This window comes from Entamoeba nuttalli, assembly GCF_000257125.1.
Source record: "Entamoeba nuttalli P19 unplaced genomic scaffold asmbl_9459, whole genome shotgun sequence".
Taxonomy (NCBI): Eukaryota; Evosea; order Mastigamoebida; family Endamoebidae; genus Entamoeba; species Entamoeba nuttalli.
The window spans coordinates 766-21,862 of record NW_008579656.1 but is presented as its reverse complement, the minus strand read 5'-3'; the positions used below and the strand labels follow the sequence as shown (position 1 = coordinate 21,862).

At 23.5% G+C, this 21,097-nt stretch overlaps 11 protein-coding genes across 11 annotated transcripts; 7 read left to right on the top strand and 4 right to left on the bottom strand.

Moving 5' to 3' along the window:
- Window positions 1-227: 227 nt before the first annotated feature.
- On the top strand, window positions 228-4,367 carry ENU1_200230 (hypothetical protein; the record flags this gene model as incomplete). The annotated part of the gene is made up of 1 exon (XM_008862093.1): window positions 228-4,367. The coding sequence occupies one exon, from the start codon at window positions 228-230 to the stop codon at window positions 4,365-4,367; it is 4,140 nt and encodes a 1,379-aa protein (XP_008860315.1).
- Window positions 4,368-4,464: 97 nt separating this feature from the next.
- ENU1_200220 (dual specificity protein phosphatase, putative) lies at window positions 4,465-5,423 on the bottom strand (the record flags this gene model as incomplete). The annotated part of the gene is made up of 2 exons (XM_008862092.1): window positions 4,465-5,090; window positions 5,405-5,423. The coding sequence occupies 2 exons, from the start codon at window positions 5,421-5,423 to the stop codon at window positions 4,465-4,467; spliced, it is 645 nt and encodes a 214-aa protein (XP_008860314.1).
- A 71-nt stretch (window positions 5,424-5,494) lies between these two features.
- Window positions 5,495-6,736, top strand: ENU1_200210 (ornithine decarboxylase, putative; the record flags this gene model as incomplete). The annotated part of the gene is made up of 1 exon (XM_008862091.1): window positions 5,495-6,736. One exon carries the CDS (start codon window positions 5,495-5,497, stop codon window positions 6,734-6,736), a length of 1,242 nt encoding a protein of 413 aa, XP_008860313.1.
- A 67-nt stretch (window positions 6,737-6,803) lies between these two features.
- On the bottom strand, window positions 6,804-8,773 carry ENU1_200200 (DENN (AEX-3) domain containing protein; the record flags this gene model as incomplete). The annotated part of the gene is made up of 2 exons (XM_008862090.1): window positions 6,804-8,664; window positions 8,766-8,773. The coding sequence occupies 2 exons, from the start codon at window positions 8,771-8,773 to the stop codon at window positions 6,804-6,806; spliced, it is 1,869 nt and encodes a 622-aa protein (XP_008860312.1).
- Window positions 8,774-9,537: 764 nt separating this feature from the next.
- On the top strand, window positions 9,538-10,352 carry ENU1_200190 (hypothetical protein; the record flags this gene model as incomplete). The annotated part of the gene is made up of 2 exons (XM_008862089.1): window positions 9,538-9,775; window positions 9,982-10,352. 2 exons carry the CDS (start codon window positions 9,538-9,540, stop codon window positions 10,350-10,352), a joined length of 609 nt encoding a protein of 202 aa, XP_008860311.1.
- A 313-nt stretch (window positions 10,353-10,665) lies between these two features.
- Window positions 10,666-11,904, bottom strand: ENU1_200180 (hypothetical protein; the record flags this gene model as incomplete). The annotated part of the gene is made up of 3 exons (XM_008862088.1): window positions 10,666-11,161; window positions 11,236-11,519; window positions 11,602-11,904. The coding sequence occupies 3 exons, from the start codon at window positions 11,902-11,904 to the stop codon at window positions 10,666-10,668; spliced, it is 1,083 nt and encodes a 360-aa protein (XP_008860310.1).
- Window positions 11,905-13,127: 1,223 nt separating this feature from the next.
- ENU1_200170 (hypothetical protein) lies at window positions 13,128-14,009 on the top strand (the record flags this gene model as incomplete). The annotated part of the gene is made up of 1 exon (XM_008862087.1): window positions 13,128-14,009. One exon carries the CDS (start codon window positions 13,128-13,130, stop codon window positions 14,007-14,009), a length of 882 nt encoding a protein of 293 aa, XP_008860309.1.
- A 649-nt stretch (window positions 14,010-14,658) lies between these two features.
- Window positions 14,659-14,946, top strand: ENU1_200160 (MIR domain containing protein; the record flags this gene model as incomplete). Its single annotated transcript, XM_008862086.1, has 1 exon — window positions 14,659-14,946. One exon carries the CDS (start codon window positions 14,659-14,661, stop codon window positions 14,944-14,946), a length of 288 nt encoding a protein of 95 aa, XP_008860308.1.
- A 274-nt stretch (window positions 14,947-15,220) lies between these two features.
- Window positions 15,221-15,415, top strand: ENU1_200150 (MIR domain containing protein; the record flags this gene model as incomplete). Its single annotated transcript, XM_008862085.1, has 2 exons — window positions 15,221-15,250; window positions 15,305-15,415. The coding sequence occupies 2 exons, from the start codon at window positions 15,221-15,223 to the stop codon at window positions 15,413-15,415; spliced, it is 141 nt and encodes a 46-aa protein (XP_008860307.1).
- A 140-nt stretch (window positions 15,416-15,555) lies between these two features.
- Window positions 15,556-16,239, bottom strand: ENU1_200140 (RNase L inhibitor (RLI) domain-containing protein; the record flags this gene model as incomplete). Its single annotated transcript, XM_008862084.1, has 1 exon — window positions 15,556-16,239. The coding sequence occupies one exon, from the start codon at window positions 16,237-16,239 to the stop codon at window positions 15,556-15,558; it is 684 nt and encodes a 227-aa protein (XP_008860306.1).
- Window positions 16,240-16,376: 137 nt separating this feature from the next.
- Window positions 16,377-17,908, top strand: ENU1_200130 (membrane-spanning protein, putative; the record flags this gene model as incomplete). Its single annotated transcript, XM_008862083.1, has 4 exons — window positions 16,377-16,616; window positions 16,684-16,950; window positions 17,002-17,547; window positions 17,600-17,908. The coding sequence occupies 4 exons, from the start codon at window positions 16,377-16,379 to the stop codon at window positions 17,906-17,908; spliced, it is 1,362 nt and encodes a 453-aa protein (XP_008860305.1).
- Window positions 17,909-21,097: the final 3,189 nt, after the last annotated feature.

The following is a 21,097-nucleotide window of genomic DNA, read 5'->3' as shown; positions in this document are numbered from 1 at the left end:
ACACAAACAACATTGAACATATTAATAGGACATGTCATTAATTTGATGTGATTATATCTCGTCAATCACTTTATCTTAATTATAATGTCTTATTATTCACCTCAACCTGATACACTCCTTTATGTTTTATTTTTCCTTCTTTTCTTTTTTTCGTTTTTCCTTATTTCTGTAGAACAACAATCATGAATTGACGTGAAATTGTTATTAAACTTAAAATTAAGTAATTAATGTTTCTTTTTACAAATCGGTCATATTCGTTTCTTTCTGAACGCACAATTGAATCAAAGATTAAGTCATTTAAAGAAACTATCCAAAGAACAACAATCTCAGACCAGTTCAAAGAAAATCTTGTTAAACAAGAAAAATATCAGACACTAGTTGTTGAGCTTGAGGGATACTTACAATTATGTTTAAGTAATGACAGTAACAAAATTCGTGTACAGGATGTACTATCTCTACTCACTCTTATTGGAATAATTTATGATAATGAAACATTAACCTATTCTCCTTCACAATATTTCAGTCAACATAAGTCGTTCCAATTATTTATTGAAGATTGTCTTTGTGTGTTTATGGAATTTGAAGTGAGGAAAATGGCATTACAACTATCATTAGATTATTTGAAGAGTGTTAAATGTAATGATCTTAGATTTGTTCAATTAATCATTTCCATTATTGATTTTCCAGCATTTACTTCTCATGAGACTAACATTCTTCAAAGTACTAATTTGAGATATGATAATTCTCTTAACAAAAGCAAGGATTTAAGTAGACGACTAGAAGAAGCTACATACATGTTAACAGAAATTTTGTCTCAGAGTTTTGAAAAAGAAAATGACTTTTCCAGTTTATTAGTTTTGTTAAGAAATGTATTGTGTGTGATATTTCCAATGATTATTTTAGATGTCAAATCCTATATTGATAAAACATTTTACTTAAAATATTTACCAGAGCCAAATAAGAAAATAACAGTATTATTCTTAAAAATCTTTTTGATTAATCCTACACGATTTTGTACTATGTACTTATCTCCTTATTTTTCTCAAGTTTTTAAAGATATTTTTCATTGTATTTTAAATATGAAATGGAGCCCAAATGAATTTGATGAAGAAGTTCGACCATCTCTAAAATGGTATTTTATGATATTCTTTGGACCTAATGTAGAAACAATGACAAATTCATTACCAAAAGAAGAGTTAAAATCCTTACAAACATTCTATTTAGATGAGCTGAAGTCTTTAATAATTTATCGAGAATATTATCTTGAAGAATCAAGAAAATTTTTATCGAATGTCTTAGCTTTTTTGTCTTCATGTATATGGTCTATAAATATTAATTCTAGAACATCTGTAATTCCATTAACATTAATTGTAGTAGATAATTATCTTTCATTATTAAAAAATGGAGCTCAAAATCAAAAAGTTGATAGACATACTAAAGTAAGATTTGCATCAAGTGCATTTTCATTGTCAATGGAAAATGATACATTTGATATTATTCTTTCCACCTTATTTATGTGGATGAAGTTATATTCTAAAGATGAAGATGCATGGTTGAATAATACACAGTCACTAAAAAAATTATTACAAGATTATTGGTGCATTCCAGGTGTTTTAAATGCTATGGCTAAAGTATATGGACATTTAGTTAGAACAATAACTGACAAGTTATATTGTACTTCTAATACAACAACTCCTGCAATTATTTCATTAATATCTCCAGAATATGAAACAGTTAATAATATTACAAAAGAAAATGATACAAAATTTAAAGTATTTGAAACAGGGTATTATTCTTATTATACATGTAGATATTGTACAGAGATGATAAAAAGATTTGACCAATGGCAAGATGAAGATATTATTTTTATTTTTAAAATATTTACAAAACTTATTTGTTCTAAAGAAAATTATTTAAATATACTTATAAGAAGAAATATTCATTTATTAGTGAATCAAACAATTATTATACTTAATAATTCTGAAAAAATATCAAACAAAAAAATAATTAATGTCACAGAATTGTTCATGCCAATTATTTTTAACTCATTATCACTACAAGATAATTATATACAAACAATGAACATTCATTCATTAATTGAACTTTATGAAAATTCTAGTTGTCCTAATGAAGTTATTGCAATATTAAAAAACCTTCTTTCTATGATTCCAGATGAACTATTATTTCCTTCTCTAGAAAAATGTTGTTGTCTTTTTTATAGACTCCATTTAAATTATCTTCCATTAATACCTTTAGTTATAAATAAAATACAACAATTTTATAATTACACTAAAACACAAAAAACACATTTATTTTTATCAAATCTTCCACACGGAAATTTAGGAAATGATTTAGTTCCAATTGATAAACGGTTGTTTAATTCTACTACAAATGCTCCAATTAAACTTCTTTCATTACTAAATATTTTCTTAGAATTAGAACAATTAATTATTCCTGAATATTCTAACGGACAAATTGAATATTACCAACAAATGGCTAATGTAATATTATATGCCACACATGTTGTATTAACTAGGTCTTCTCATGTTACTGCTGTATGGATAGCAGCTCGATTATTTGTTCAAATATCTCAAACTATAAATCAATTACAACATCAAAAAGACCAAAAAATTGAAAAAGAAATTAAAATTTTAAAAGACCAAGCATTATTATTATTTAATATTATTCTTGGAGAATGTGCTTTAGCAGAAAAATCAAAGAATAGAAAAGAGATATGTTTTAATTTTGGACTTACACTTGATTTTATTGGAAGAAATGCTAGAACTATTCCTAATGATTTACTTAATGAAATATTCAATTTATCATTAGAAGAATCTATTAAAACAACCTTAATTGAAAATAAACAAAGAATTATTATGTCTTTAATGGTAATTGGATTTACTTCATCATCTATATTTCAAAATATGGATAATACAACTTTGAAAAAATTATTCAATTATTTAGAAGAATTAAATGAAACAAGAGTTAATATAACACAATTATATGGAGATGGAGAAGCATCAAAACTCTTTATTAGCTCATTAAGAAGGTATGGAAAATTAATAGAAAATGATAAATATAAACAAAGAACAAAAGAAAACGCTCTTAACTTTATGAAAGAAGGAAAAATGTTTAGTGTATGGATAAAAGATGAAAAGAAAGGTAACATTATTATTGAAATGAGGGATGTATTTGGTAAATGTACTTTTGAAATTGAAGAACCTACTAATGGATTAAATTATGATAGTAATATTTTAACTCAAACAAAATCAGGTGTTCAAGAAACTGTATTATATACTGAAAAACAACATGACTTATTATTTTATGTTCCTATAGAAAATGATAAAGAAAAATGGTTAGATGAAAGTGTGAATGCAATACTAAAAGAATATAATGAATTGTGTAAAGGAATAAAAAGTGAGGAATCTCAAGAAATGTCAAGGATTAGAGAAAAAGTCTTCTTAGAAAGTGAAAACAAAATCAGTAAAATACATGAAGTATCAATTTTTCAACCATTAACAGAGCACAAAAAAGTACAAAAAACAGATAGATATTCTAAAGTTATTAAAAAGGTAAATACAAACACAAACCAAGTAGAAATAATAAAGTTATTAATGTCTATATTCAATATATCAGAATCAAATTATAAACAAATAAATATAATTGGAAACGATTTAGAAAATAAAATTAATGAATTAGATGCTATATGTTCAAAAGAATTATATTTGTTTTGGTTATTTAATGTAGGTAATAGAAAAACTAAAGAAGAAATTATTTGTAATGAAGAATCTACAGAAGCTTTTGAAGAGGTTAAAAATGCTCTTGGAAAGCAAGTTAAAGGGGAAGAAACAATTATTGGCAAACAAAATCCATTATTAATAAAATATAAATGTGATGTTATTCAGTATAGTGATACAATTAGAGAAGTTGTTATTAGTGATATTAGTAAAATACCAATTCAAAATAAGAATGATAAAGAATTAATATTAAACCAACTTATAAATATATTCTTTACAGAAACAGAATTTGATCCTAATGTTCTTGGAGAATGTAATTGTCAAATAGCTGTTATTATTCAACCACATCTTAAAGGAATATATAAAATTCAAATATATTCAAAGAAATATAAAGGATGGGGACCTCTTCAAAATAATAATTTTTGCTTTATTAATCATCTTGGAACATATATAAGAGAGACAATAATTGCATTGTATAAAGGAATTAATTCAAAATTACACAATGGTATTGAAAGTAATCCATTCTTAAAGAGAATCAAAATTATTTCATCAATTAATTCATCCTCACAACCAACAACCTTTATTGATTTTATTTGGAAGATTCAAAATGTATTTAGTCATTATGAATAAAACTTAAATCATTCTTTTTTTTCTTCATTTTTATTTAAGAAGTTATAAACTTAAAAAATTAATAAAAAATTTAATATTACCTTCTCTTATATTATATTCAAATTTCCATTGATAAGTCTCTTGATGCTAATTGTTTTCTTAATGACTTTAGTGCATCAGCAAAATCAAACTTTGAGTCAACAAAAGCATTCCATAATGATTTAGAAGGAACGTCTCTATATAATATTGAAGACACGGAAAGTAACTGTTTAATATATAATGCATCAACATCATTTCCAATACATGAATGATATTTTCTTTGCCATTCATACAATTGCATAATAAATGCGGGATTTGGACAAACAATATGTCTTCTATCAGAGACATATTGAAAAGCAGCTTTTAAAGACATTTGATATTTTCTAATTAAATAAGCAATAACCACAGAAGCAGATCGTGATATACCAAAGTCACAATGAACTAATACTGGATGATGTTGTGTTATTTGTGAGTCAATAAATTCATATGCCTTTTCTAAATAATTTATTAATGGAAAATTATATGAATCTATAACTGGTAATTTTAATATTTCTACTTCTTCTTTATTAATTGGATATTCATATTGTTCGGGACATACAACCACTAAGGCTTTAATATGGTTCAATTCATATGTATCACTAAGTAATGCACCTTTCTTTCCAGTGAGGAATAATTCATTTTCAATGATCGTACTAATAACCCCCTCTTTGAGAGGAAGTTCTATATTATCAACACGTTGTTTTGCTTCTTGATTTCCCATGAAAAATTATAAACTTTATTCTAAGTTCATTATTTTTATAAATAACAAAATAAAGAAAATAAAAATAAATACTGTAATATATATCAAAAGTATAAAAATTTAGAATATTATATAAAAGAAATCAAAGTCTAATTTATTTTTAAAGAATATAATTAAACAAAATAATTTATTAATATAGCAAAAGAAATAAGAAGAATCTATCTTGTTCTATTAAGATAATTTGTGAAATGAAGGAAGCGAATAGACAAGTCGAAGATACTAAAATAATCTGTTGTCATCTTTTTTCTTGAATGTAAAGAAACATTTAAAGAAATTTTTCAACTAACAAACATCATTAAATTATTGGACAATGAAACAAGCATCTCTAGAAGTAAAAGAATTCGCTCTTAATCTTATCAGCCAATTTGAACCAGAAAATCAACCACTTGGTTTTTGGATTTTTGATACTAAAGGTGTTGAAAAAGCAGTTGAAAGATGGAAAAAGAATATGCCAACAGTTAGACCTTGCTTTGCTGTTAAATGTAATCCTGAACCTCATTTAGTTAAGCTTTTAGGTGAATTAGGATGTGGTTTTGATTGTGCTTCATTGAATGAAATAAAAGAAGTATTAGACCTTGGATTTAATCCTGAAGATATTACATATTCACAAACTTTCAAACCATATAATCAATTAATTGAAGCAAGTCATTTAGGAATTAATCATACAATTGTAGATTCAATTGATGAGGTTCAAAAAATTGCAAAATATGCACCAAAAATGGGTATAATGATAAGAATTATGGAAAATGATACATCAGCAGGTCATGTATTTGGAGAGAAATTTGGACTTCATGATGATGAAGTTGAAATAGTTCTAAAAGAAATTAAAGACAAAGGACTAAATTTAGATGGAGTCCATTTTCATGTTGGAAGTGATTCTCATAATAGTGAAGTTTTTACTAAAGCATTAACTAAAGCACGAAACGTTGTTACATTAGCAGAACAATTTGGAATGAAACCATATTTAATTGATATTGGAGGAGGATTTAGTCAAATTGCTCCATTTGAAGAGTTTGCAGCAACAATTGAAAAAACAATAAAAGAATTAGAATTTCCAGAAAGAACAAGATTTATTGCAGAACCTGGAAGATATATGGCATCTAATGCATTTCATCTTGTTAGTTCTTTACATGGTAAAAGAGTAAGAATACACAATGGAAAGAAACAAATTGAATATACTTCAGGTGATGGTTTACATGGAAGTTTTGGATGTTGTATTTGGTTTGAAAAACAAAAAAGTTGTGAATGTATTACACAAAAAGTCAATGAAAATACTAAAATGTATGAAAGTATTATTTATGGACCTTCTTGTAATGGAAGTGATAAAGTAGCAACTCAAGAACTACCAGAAATGGAGCCAGGGAAAGATTGGTTATTATTTCCTAATATGGGTGCTTATACAATTTCTATGGCAACTAACTTTAATGGATTTGAAGAAAGAAATCATGTTATTTATACTTTACCATTACAATCAACAAAAATTATTAAAATTCCTAAGTCAATTGAATGCAACTCAGTTCCATCATTAAATGGTATTCCACATTATGCTTAAATTTTTTATTTAATACTTTATTAATAAAACATTAATAATTTAATTTATTAATTGTTTTGAAATAATTTCAATTCATATTTTCATACATTCCTGCTAACCGAGCAACATCTCCACCATTTTGTCGACTTTTTGTTGTTTTTTCATTAGGACTCTTCTTTGGTGATGAAGAATTTACAGTTGAAGGTTGAAAAGTATTAATTTTACTTGATGAATTTCCATTTGGTATTGTTGTTTTTTTAGGTAATTCTGGTTTTTTCTTATCTTCTTTTGGATGTGAAGAATTAAAAGGAAGCCCAATTGGTTCTGTTGCTACTTGTTTGATTGATTTTTTTGGAAGAGTAGGACGTTCTTTATTTGGTTTACTTTTTTCATTACTCATAGAAAGTGGTTTAGGAGGTAATGCTGGTTTTGAACTGTTTGGAGTAGAATGTGAAAGAGATTTTTGAGAAATCATTCCATTATCTGAAGAAGATGTAGTACGAAATTGAGTAGATTCTTTTTTAGAAGGAAGTGGAGGTGCAGGTTTTGAAATGTCAAATTTAATATCTACTTTAACAGAATGAAAATCAGTAGGTTCTGATATTTCTATTTCATCTAAGTTTTCAGAAGAACTAAAGTCATCTGATTTTTTAATATAATTAACAATACCAACCGTTTGTTTAATTTCTCTTTTCCATCTTTTCATAGCAAAAGCTGTTTTAACTGATTTATTATTAAAATGATTTAAATAGTCTTTTTCTGTATGTACTTGAATTGGAAGATTTTTACTTACACAATAAATACAACGATGGTCAATACTTTCTCTATCTCCAACAATTACTTTAAAACAAGACTGACATCTATAACATTTAGAATGTATTGGCTTCCCTTCCCATAAAGAACATGGCATATTTGTTAAAATATTTTGTTTACAAAAGAAACAAATTTTTTGTTCTGACGTTGGAGTAGGAAAATAATCTGTTAATACTTTCCAATGACAAGTTGTTGCTTCAGGAATAGCAGTAATACTATTAACAAGTAAAGGACATTTAGTAAGTAAACTTTGATTATTAATTAACATATTTTCACGTTCTTCAATAAACATATCAAGCATTTGAGATTGTTGAAATTCAGTAATAAAAGCTTCATTATCAGGATCTAATTTTTTAATAAATTTTGACCATTTAAATTGAATTGGTTTAAATCGAGGATTGTTTTTATCTTCTTCAGTTGGTTTAACTTCTTTAAAACATTTTTGATAATTTAAAAATAATCTTTGAAAAAATTTAAGAACCTGTGCTCGTACAACTGTATCATCTTCTGGTTTTGGTTCTTTACTTACAATGTTTGATAAAATATTACGAAGTCCAATACTTGTGTCAGAGACAAGAAGCATTGGAAAGTCTGGTTTATTTATATAATTTCCATTATCAATATCAATAACAAAAACATCAGAAATATCTCCACATTCATTTTGAATTTCTGGATATAATGTTCTTAAACATCCAATTACAAATGGCATTGGTGCTGCACAATATGTTACAAGACTTTTAGGTAATAATGGAATTAAAACATGTTGCCATACAAATGGTGACATTAATGTAATAAAAGATGAAATTGTATTAGAAAGAGTCATTAAATAATCTGATACAAATAAAAATTTTCTTTCTAACATCATATGACTTAAAATATCAATAACTTCAGATGCTCCAAATTTATTAATTAATGTTGCTGTAGAAACTAATTTAGTATTTGTAAAAGTATCATTAATTGGTCTAACTATAGAATAATTAATTAATCGTTTTGCTGGATCACTATTATGAATTTGTTCTCCTGGAAAAGGAAATGGTTGATCCAATAAAGCAGATGCAAGTTGTTCTACAGCATCCACTTTTGGTAAATATTTTTCAAATAAATTTAAAACTTGTTCATAAAAAGCAAAAGATGCACTAAAATAATAAGAATATGAAATAATTAGAAAGGAAAATAATATTTTATTAATGAATAAACAAGAGAAATAATATAACTACAAACTTTTGTGATACTATACAAATACATTCTGAGTCATCAATATGAATTTTTCTTCTACAATAACAATACTTTCTCATTCCATCTATTCCAGTTAAAACAAATGAAAAATTTTCAAGTCGTTCTTTTTGTTTTCCAACTATAGTTTCAGGATAACAAAATTCAAAAATAATAGTATCTTGATTATCTACTCTTGGTGCTTTAAAATCAACTATATTCTTTGGTCTTTCAACTATTTTTATTAGTAATTACTCTTATATCATTATTTACATTTGAGAGAATTTCTTTAGAACTCCTCATTTTTTAATTTCATTTACTTAAAGATAATCAATAAAAACAAAACTATTTGCTCTTTTGAAATGAATAACATGGTCAATAACTTTAGTAGACTTCATTTAAATAAATTCTTTATAACTATCAAAAATGAGATCTTATTCACAAGAAAAAGTAGTTTCAACGTAAAAATATATCTAATTTTCAGTCAACAAAAATATGTAATTTCTTTTAAAATAAATTCCATCTTCAATAAAAAAAATAAATTAACGTTTTATATAACATTCTTTTATTCAACTGTTTAAAAGAAATTCATAAGGAGATTTTTAACAGTAAAATTAAAGAAAAAAATGAATTAGTAAATTTCTTCATTTTTAAATTGGTTTCATCAGTGAAGGAAACGACAAAAAAATAAACATCGAAAACGAGAAAAAAAAAACAAAAATAAAAAGGATTTGATAAGAAGTATCAAAGAAGAAGTTAAAAATAAAACTTGAAAAGATTTAAAAGAAGTATTTTCTATGCAAACACCTGAACCTGGAAGAGATAGTGAAGAAATAAGTCCTAGATGTTTATGTTGTATTTGCGAACAAGAAGATACATTAATAAAAGAAAATAAAATAAAAACAACGAAGTTATGTATATTAATATTACGTTCATTAAAAAAACTACATCCAATGACTGATTATTTCTCTTTAAAAAAAGACATTTATTTGTTTATTAAAAATCATTGGAGTATTTTAAAAAAAATCAAATTATGTTTGGTATTAATTGTTTTAAGAAGTTTAAATTCATTTTATTTTTTGAGACTTTTTAATTCAAAACTTAGAATCTAAAAAAATATTATTTCTTTCTTATCATTATTCTTTTCTTTTGATATTTTATTCTTTTCTTTTACTTCTTTTTAGATATTACAAAATCATATTCTCTCTTTTTAGTAAAATGTTAAATATTTATTTGTTTAGTTCAAAAACCAAATTGGAAAAAATGTATTCTTGATGCATTAAATCATTGTTCATCAATAGAATCAGGAAAAGATGTTTTTCATTATCGTGGATATTATAGATTATGTGATGAAAAATTAATACCTACAAAAGAAATTTTATTTGAAAAAGATAAAATCAAAGAAGATTTATTTAATATAATAGATATTTTATCAAAACAAATTGAAACTAATATACAATTATTAAATTTACTTTATCATGAAATTCCATTTAAAAAGAATGATCGAAGGAGTTATGACTTTATCATTAACACTCGTGATATTCTTGAACGACAAAAGTATTTTTATGAAAAAATTTGTTATTCTAGTTCTATTCTTTTATCTCATTTATGATATTTTTTTACAAAAATTCGTTCAATCAAAACAATCTCTTCTTTATTTAATTGAATGTTTGTTATAAATAATTTCAAATATTCTATTTTTGAATTTATAATTTGTTTTTATTATACATTGTTGATTTATTTATTCTTTTTTGTTTAATAGAAAAGATATTGAAACCTCATTCTTTAAACTATTTTGATTTTTTTTTTATTTAAAAAATCTGTAAGTTAAATATAATTTGTTTTGTTTGAAAAAGATTATTCAATAAAAATAAATTAATGAATATTAATATCATTAAGTATATTATTTCTTTTCTTTTTTATATTCATGGACTTTTCTCTATACTTAATAATTCAGAACATTTACTTTTAAAAGAATTTAAATTGATATGACTTTCTGAAAGAACAAAATCTTCTAATGGTTCATTTGGTTTTATTTTACTTTTTGTTGAAATATCAGATATTGTTGATGCTCTTTTTCTGGTATGAAATTCATTTTGATTCAAAGGTAATAATGAAACTTCTTTTTTTGAACGAGGAGTTGTATTTCCACTTAGAGGTTGATAAATTAATGGATGATTTATTTCTCTTTTTTTTCTTTGTTTTTCTTTTTCTTCTACAAATGTTGGAATAAGAACAAGTCCTTTCAATTTTGGAACTTCTTTTCTTTTTAATTGAGTTTTCTCATTTTCGTCTTGAATTTTCTTTAATTGATTCTCATAACAAGTTTGAAGTTTATTCAATAATGCAATACATTTCTTATATTCATGACGATCTTCTAAATATTTTCCATTTAATAATAGTAATCCTCGTTTAAATTGTCTTTATTTTATTAATGTTCAATTCTTCTTCTTTTTTGATTCTTAAAGAAGTCCAAAATAAAAAATATAACAAACAATAAAAGACTTCTTATTTCTTCAAGTAAAGATAATAAATTGGTATTTATTCCATTTACTTTTTCACATTCTAAAATACTTTTTTCTATTTGAGGTTTTAATTCAATAAGTTCTTTTGGAACATTTGTAATGTTATTAATACTTCCTTCATTCATTTTTACATTTTCTGTATATTTTATATAAATTGCTTTCATTTCAATAAGTTCATTATATTTTTCTCCCCATTTTTTTATTAATGATCTTGCTTTATTAACAACTGAATTTGAGTAATTTTTATCCATTTTCTAATATATAAGACAAATACACTTCCTTCTTCTTTTTTGTTTTTTATTTATTAAGAGAAAAAACAACTAATTAAAAACAAACCTTGACTTTTGCTAGAAATTCAAAATAATGAATAATACTAAAGTCTTTTAGATGATATCTAAAAGATACATTCCTTTTACACACATAATCCATTAAACATAACACATTAAACATTTGCATTTGATCAGCTTCTTTATTCTTATATTTTTTCATCCATATTAAACATTGTTCAGCAAGTGCACTTGGTGCATATGGACTTATTTCCATAAAATCAGAAATAGCTTTCATTTTAAATGGTAATGGTGGAACAATATTTTCACTTATAGTTAATTCAATTATTTCACTTAATTTGAAACTTGGCATTTAAAAAGTAGTTTTTTAGTTTAATTTCTCAAAAGAACTTTCTCTTTTTTCAATAAAACAATTATTGAAATTATAATTTAACGAATGTAATTCTTTATTGAGAAATTTTATTTCTCTTTAATAATACAATAATGATTACTGCTGTTAAATATTTAAATATTTTATATGTTATATGAGACATTTTAAATTGATAACATTTTATATTATGTAATTTAAAAATTTATAAAAAAAAATATATTAAAAATAAAGTTTTTTTTGTTCAAAATTAAATTTGAAGGATATATTTCTAGTGTTTTAATTAACTATTATTCCTTATAAACCTTTTAAAACTATGTACATGACTATTTTGTTAAATTATATAAATAATTCATACAAATAAATATATTGTTTAATTTTATATTTATAAAAATGTATGAACTAAAACTAAATAATACAATTATATTTTAGTTTATATTTCAAATGGTTTTTTATTATAACAAAAAGCACATTTTTTATTTTCTTAATTACTTGTGAGAAATAATAAATTCTTTAATAGAAAATTAAAAATACAATTGTATTGAGATTTTTACTATAAAAAATCCACAAGTAATAGTTTTTTACTAAATGTTATTGTTTTATCAATAAATACATACCAATCACTAAAAGAATTTTCACATCATTAAAATAAGGTTTTGTTATCTTATTTATTTGTAGACATCATTATTTATTAATTTGAAAAGACGTATTTATTTATATCATTTCAAAAACAACAATGCCATTCAAAATATAACACATGTCTTGAACTAAAAATATAAGTTACAAATATTCCTACGATTAAGATTTCCTAAAAATATAAACCATTTTAATCAAAGCTATAAACAATATTATTGTATTATTGATAAATTTATACTTTTGAAAAGAGTTTTTTAGAGTTTTAAATCTATCTCTCAGTAACAATAATTTGAAAATAATATAAATAAATAAAGCAAAGATGTGTCAGTTTCATCTGATAAAAATACTAAAATGATGAGTTTTATAACATAAAAGTGAAAAAAAGTGGTTGAAAATAGCCTGATAATAGTTCAAAATCATCAGAAGTTTTTCTTTGGATGAAAAATAAAAAAGAAAAAAAGAAAAAAAGAAAAAATAGAAGAACAGAATTGGATCAAATCGGGAGAATGAAACTATATCTACACTCATAAACTATAAAAAAGGAACTAAAAAAAATTAAAAAATTGGATAATATGGCAGGATTACTAGACAGTAAATTATTTAAACAACTTGGAAGTAATATAGAAATGGATTTAGAAGATAAAACTGAAGATGAAATTGAAGAAGATGCGACCAATTTTATTGAAGAATTAGAAAGGATTGGAGAAGAAGAAATGGTTCATATAATTAAACCAAAAAGGAAAAATGAAGAGAAAAAAAGTAAAAAAATAATAAAAAAAATAGAAAAAGAAGAAGAAATTCTTGGAGAATTTAAATCAAAAGAAAGAAAAAGAAATAATAGAGTAAATGCAAATAGAAATGATTATGGAAATGAAGGTTTTTTATTAATGATATTATATTATTTAGGGTGTTATATTACATTAAGTAAATTACAAAAAGATGGAAAACATCAAAAATTAAAAATTGTTGAAGTTGGATTTGAAGATAAAATTTTATTATCTCGTAAAGAAGTTGAAGATAATATTGAAAAAATTGATTTTCCAGTAGGAACTAATTTAAAAAGGGCAAAGAGAATTATTACATCAACAAATATTGATAATGGATTACTTGATATTATTAAAAATTTCTTTGGATTTCAATTTAAAGAAGAAGTAAAAAAGAAACCAGAAAAAGATTATATGCCAGAACGTAGAGTCATTGAATCTATTCACTTAAAAAAAGAATGGAATAAAAAAGAAATTATTAATGAAGGTGTTTTATTTTATGAAAATATTAAATTGTTTAGTGGTAAAAATAAAATTATTCATCTTTCTATTGATGAAGTAACAAAATCTCTTCATGAATCACTTATTAATGACTCAATCCCTCCTGACAAATCTAGTATTTCAAATTCAACTCAAAATTTATCATTAAATTCTTGCGATGAATCTGACTGTCATTCTAAACCTATCTAACTTTTTTTTATTATTTCAATTCTAGTTAAATTATCCTTTTGGTATAATTAAACTATTATTATTGGTATTTTATATTATTATTTTTTTTTAAATTATTTATTTTATAGTAAACATTATTATAATGTATTTTTTTAATTATAATCTTTTAAACTTTTTGTTTGTTTCTTTCTTTTATTATTTTTCTTTGTTTTATTTCAATTCCATTAAAAATGATTATTATTTCTTTATTATATAAATATTAATGAAAATGTTGATTCTTTAATTTCTTTTTTTTAAGTTAAGAAATTTTGATTTATTTCTTCTTGAATAATATAAACATTCTTTTGTTATTACATAAACTATAATCAAAACTCCAAAATAATATTTAAAATAATAAAGGAAGTTATTTGATTTTAAAACAAATGAATTTCTTTAAATTATCATAGAAAGATAATGTTCTAAGCTTTAATTATTCAATATAATATCTAGAGTTTATTCTTTTTAATACATTATAAATATTACAAGAAAAAATAGAAGAAACTCTAAGTTATAATATTTTTTAATAAAAAGGAAAAGAATATAAGTTCTACTTTTACTATCATTTTAAAACAAAAAACATTAATTTTAGAATATGTTATTTAAAAGATAGAAAAACTATAAAAACATTAAAATGAAATTTATTGTCCTGCTCTTCATAAGTTATGTTTTGGCACAAGACTGTGATGGTGATGATTGTGAAATTGTTATTGAACAAGATCATACATACTTGACATATGGAAGTACTTTTAAACTTCGTCACATGATGACAGGAATTAGGTTACATTCACTTCTAGTTACTTATGGAATGGGTTCAGGTCAACAAGCTGTTACTGGTCTTCAAGACCTTGATGATGTTGGTTCGTTGTGGACAATTAGGTGTGCTAATAAAAAATGTAAATCAGGGTTTGTCTTTTTATAAACCGCAAGAATCTACCTTTTCATTTAGATAACTTAGAAACTAATAGTGCAGAGAAGTCATTAAAAATGGTGACCAAATAATTTTGACACATGTCTCAACAAAAAAGAATTTACACAGTCACAAAAAATTATCTGAAATTACTGGTCAACAGGAAGTAAGTTGTTTTGGAAATAATGGTATTGGAGATCATGGTGATGTTTGGATTGTTGAGTCTGAAAAAGGACAATATTGGGATTTGAATGGATATGTACGTTTAAAACATAGTGATACTAATATGTATTTAAATTGTAACCCTTATGCTAAAGTTTGTAAGTAATTATTTATTAGAATTAAAAATCAAAAAGATTTAATTAAGTAGTATGGAGGTCCTGTATCTGGACAACTTGAAATTACTGCTATTGCTACTAAAACCGAAAATACAAAATGGAAAGCAGCTGAAGGTTTTTATTTACCAGCTTCATCCAAATAATTCATACCTTTTCAGGATATTAATCATAGATAAATTAAGATTTTTTTATTCTTTTCTTAAAAATAAAAATATTCTTTATGAAATAAAAAAGAAATAAAAGAAATTGAAAATCAATAAAACAAAGTTAATGTTAATTTATTTTAATCTTCTTCTTCTTCTTCACTACTTTCTTCTTCTTCAATTGGCATTCTATTTGGATTAAAATATCCTTCTTCACCTTCTTCATCACTGTCTGGAATATCAAACATTTTAGCTCGTTCTTGTTCCCTTTTCTCTTTTATATTTTCATCAGTTTCAGTATATGCTTTTTGAACATTAAGAACATCTTCTAAAGTCTTACATTGTGTATATTCTTTAATAACTTTCTTATTAATATCTAAGAAAGTCTCTCCCCATCCAAAGACTTCCATAATGGATTGTGCATCTTTCATAAATCCACAAATTGCTAATGCACCTGCAAGAGCTTCAGCACAATTTAATTTGAATGGTCTTCCAAAATTAACTGGATTTCCAGCCATTAAAAAAGGTAAAAACCTACCATTTCTATATTTTAATCGTTTAACTTCATTTACCCCTCTTCCAGCAGAATATTCATTCCAACTACAATCAATAACAGCAACACCATTTCTAGCAATAATTTCAGCATCAGCAGGTGTTAATAAAGAAGCAGATGAATCAGGAGTTAAACAAATACCATGAAATGAAGCATTAATAGGTAATGTTTTAACTAACTTTTGTCGAACTAACTTTCTACCAGAACATCTTTTAGGATCACACTGACAAAAGTCCCACATATATAATTTGACACGAGTATGGTGTTCCATTTTTCTTTCTTTGCCTGTATTGAACTATAAAAAAGCAATTCTCTTTTTTCAGGGTTTGCTATTCTTTCATGTTTCATTTTTTATTGAGTTTTTGTTCTTTTTTGTAACAAAAACATTGATATCTTAGTAATTCATTAATGAGTCGAAATCAAAACATACAAACACCTCCTTTTCATCGTATACAAATTAAAAAGAAAATACAAACTCTTTTAAAGAATGACATCTTTGGTTATGAAAAAGAAATTCATTATCCAATTTCTAAAAAAGGTTCTTCACCAATTCAACAATCAGTTAATTTAACACAACAAATAGTAAATGAAAATACTATTCCACAATCAGTAAAAAGTTTTATTCAAACACCATTCTATTTAGAACGTGTTTGTTATATTTTATTTTTGTTATATTTCTTTGTACTATAAAAAAAAAGTCTAAACAAATTGTTAGAGTGTGTTGATTGGATTATTAATATCATGGGATACTTTTAGTTCATTTTTATTATTCACTCCATTAAGAATCATTTCTTATTTCTATCAATTAATTTTTGTAAATGAAAAAGTGGTAATTCATTATAAAAGAATTTATGATATATTAATGTATCTATCAACTTTATTTTGTGTTATTATAATATATCAAGTTGATATTGGTTTTGTTTATCATTATATACGTGCAGAATCTGTATTAAAATTATATGCTCTTTATAATGCATTAGGTGTTTGTTTTTATATTCTTTTTCAAGATTTATTCATTATAATTCAAATGTAGATGTTAAATAGTTTATTATCTGCTTTTACTTTTGATATTCATAGTTCATTATTAATATCTATTAAAAATAAAAAGTTGTATGATTCAATACTCTTTTTTATTTTAACTGTTTTTATTACTTTATTACATTCTTTTAATCTATTCTTTTATATAATGGCATTAAACGTTGCAATTAATTCAAAAGGACATGCTTTATTGGCACTTCTTGTATCAAATAATATTCTTGAACTTAAGTCTTCAGTTTGGAAAAGAATGTTCCCTGAAAATGTGTTTCAAGTATTATGTGCTGATATACTCGAGTTATTTGAACTTTTTTCTTTTGTCATTCTTTTATCTTTAAGTAATTTTGGGTATTATGAATGGGACATAGAAAGTAATCCTGATTTATTAATATCAATGATTTATTCTTTATTCCTTATTTTACTTGCTGAAGTTATTATTGATTCACTTAAACATATGTTTATTGGTAAATTTAACAATATTCCTTTGTCTATTTATGATAAAGGTAAATTTGTTCTTTTGAATGATTTAATCTCAACACAAGACGTTTGTTTATTTTATTCTTATTTTTATTTGTTTCATTCTTTTATTAAATTAGGGACTATTCAAAATTCCTTCTCTTGATAGTACTTCAACTTCTGCTAGAAGGCTTGGAATGCCTGCTGTTCCTCTTAGTGTTTTGTTTATTTGTTTTGGACTAGAAACAATACCACCATCTCATTTTAATCTTCTCTTTATTATTTCATTACTTTTAATACTCTATTTGTTCAAAATTCTGTTGGCTATTGCATTACGATATTTAGCTTTTGCTGAAGTAACTCAACATACTTATGAATCAGATGATCTTGTTACAGTAATGAAAGGAATAGCTCGTTATGTTATGGAAAAGGGTAGAATTCCCCAATAAGACGATTCATTCTTTGAAAGTAAATCAATTTGAGAAGAATCTCATTAATCATTTGAAACAAAAAGACATTGTCAAAAAGATGAATTTAAGTGACAGTATTTGAGGTTAGACAAATTAAGCTTTTTCATAAAAACTAATAATATCACTCATCAGTTCATTCATTATTTCTGGTGGAAAATCATCTAAGTGTTTCTGAACTATTTCATTTAACTTTTGTTCTGTCAAACGTTCTGGATGAACTCCACTTTCAGTGAGTGTCCTAAGATCTTCTATTTGATAAATACAAAAATTTAATTATGAATAAATAACAAAATGTAAAACCTCCTATTTTTCCAATCATGTATTGTCTCCACCCACACTCTGATAATTTGTTGTAACTCTTCATAACAATAGCTTCTGAAGCTGGATTTTGAACAAAATATTCAACTTGATTTGTTTCAAGATTTGTTGTCATCCTTTGTCTTATTTTTAAGTTCCATCTATTTAAATTTTTCAGTTCCATCGAAAAAAAGAAATATATTATTATTATAATAATAAAAAAAGTCAATTACTCGATATATTCACAATTGGATTTTCTTTATATTGAGAAGTGATTATTTCATTTTCTTTAATATGTCCTATTTTTCTCATAACGTCCCTTTTCTATGTATTTGTATTAGATATTATAGTCATAATAAATTATAAAACAGAAAACTAAATATTAGAGAAAATTTTTAATTTATGATCGGTTTTTTGATTGGTCAATTTTTTATTACGTCATCTTTGTTTTATTTTTAGATATAATCAAAATTTAAAAAATTTCATTTTTTATTTTTATTTTAAAAAGTAATAAATTAGTTCAAAGATTTATTGAAATAGAAAAGGAATAAAAATTGAATGAATTAACAAAATATAATAATATCAGTTTAGTATTATTTTAAGAATAAATATAATTAAGTCATTTTGTACCAATAAATAATGAATTTATGATGGCTAAAGAATTAAATAGAAGCTGTTGTAATAAAAAGTTAAAAAGCTCATAGCATATAATATTTTTGTTTTTCTTTTTTATTAATTGTCTTTGAAGTTATATTTGAAATTAAATATCTCCAACTGATTTAAATTGGTAAAGAATAATAATTGGAAGAAATTGAATATTAAAGGAAATTTAATTATCTTTTGAAATAAAAGAAATAAATGCTTTTATGATTGATAATATTGTTATAATAAAATAATTGAATGAAAATATACATTATGGGTGTAGTTATAACGTAAATTTATAAAGACAAATATAAAATGCTATTGTTCTAACATTAGAATTTACTTTCTCAATGAGAAGAATTAGGTTCAATTTCTAAATAGTGTTATCTTTTTTTATTTTTATTAATTGTTTTAATTGTTAATTTTCAAACACTTTTATTATCTTTAAAAAACTTTCTTGATGTTACAAACAAATAATACCAAATTGAATTTAATGAAAAGACTCACCTTTGTAAACATTCATTTTATGATGTGAAGAGATATGAGGATTCATTATAAAAATACTTATTTAATAAGGAATTTGTTTTTAAATTCATATATCATTATATAATTATATCAAAATTTAATCTTAGTATAACAACTTTATGAAGAATAATTATAACAACAGAAGAAATAAATTATTCAATGAAAAGAAACATTGTATGAAAAGCTCATGGTGTTGATAAAATACAATATTGTTATTTGAAACACAAAACTGTGTATAAAGAAAATTCTTATATATACAATAATAATTTACAGATTATAATTAAAGTATCTCAATGCAGATTAAAGTTTGAAATACAACATTAGTTTATAATAATTGTGCTTATAAACAAAATAATGTTATAGAAAAATAAGTTGTCTGAATGTGACAATGATGACATTTACTTATACAATTAAATTAAAATCACACAATAATTAGAAATAAATAATGTTGAATATCAAAAAGATAAGAATTAAATATAATTGAAAGAATGGTTGTTATCTGCAAAAGAATGCATCATTAAGAATCATGTAAGAATGAAAAAAAAAACATAAAAGAAAAGACCCAATGAGATATTCTAGTATAAAGAAGATATATGAATATGTGAATCAACAATGGATAATATTCATTTGAGTATTTTAATATTAATAATGACACATATCATTTAATTGAATGTATTTGTATTAGATTATGTATTAATATTTGATATATTTTCAATAATGAATTAGAGTATGTAAAAATAAAATTATGGATATTACAAGATGATTCTCTATATTATCATTTAATAAAATAACATATCAGATGATTAAATGATAATGGTATTAATTCACGGAAATAAATGATACTTTATACAATGATGATTTAAAAATTATGTGTAATTGAAAGAAAGTAATTGAAGTAGCACATCAGACTATAATTGAATTAATTAAATGAATAGATATTGAAGTAAATATCAAGAATGTTTAATAATCATGAAAAGAAATATAAAAATAAATGATAATATGAATGAAATTACAATTTTTGATGATTCCAAATCAAAAATATTAATGTTTCTTCAAAATGAGAAGAATGAAGAAGTGAAAATGAATAATAAAAAAGATAAGGATATGAAAGATAAAATATACAACAATAATAAAATGAATTAAAGTGATTTAAATTAAATAAATATAAATATTAATGAAATGAGTTAGATAATCAGATATTCTGCATCTGTGATTCGTTGACAAACACCAAATTAGATAAAATTGAATTACACAATATAAATAATATTCAAGAATCAAATATAAATTCTAAAATATTAATTAAAGGAATAAACAATAATAATGAAGAAATAAGAGTTTGAATAATTTCAATAAGAAATAAATATACATTTGAATAATTATACCAATAAATGAAATATGAATTGAAAATGAATATTTTGTATAAATCGAGTTGTAAAAGAAATAATAAAAATGAAAGAAGTATATCGAAATATACAAAATAAGAGTAAATAAACTACATTAATAAAATAATAAAATAATAAATAGAATGAAATGTCGTAATAAATTGAAATAGAATGAAATGATTAATCAAATAATAAAAAAGAATGAAAGTGAAATGATAAGAAATTAACAAATAAATCAATGAAGAATGTTAATATAAAAAGAAATGAATATAAACAATATAGTTAATGAAAGAAATAATATGTTTATACGAATTAATAATTC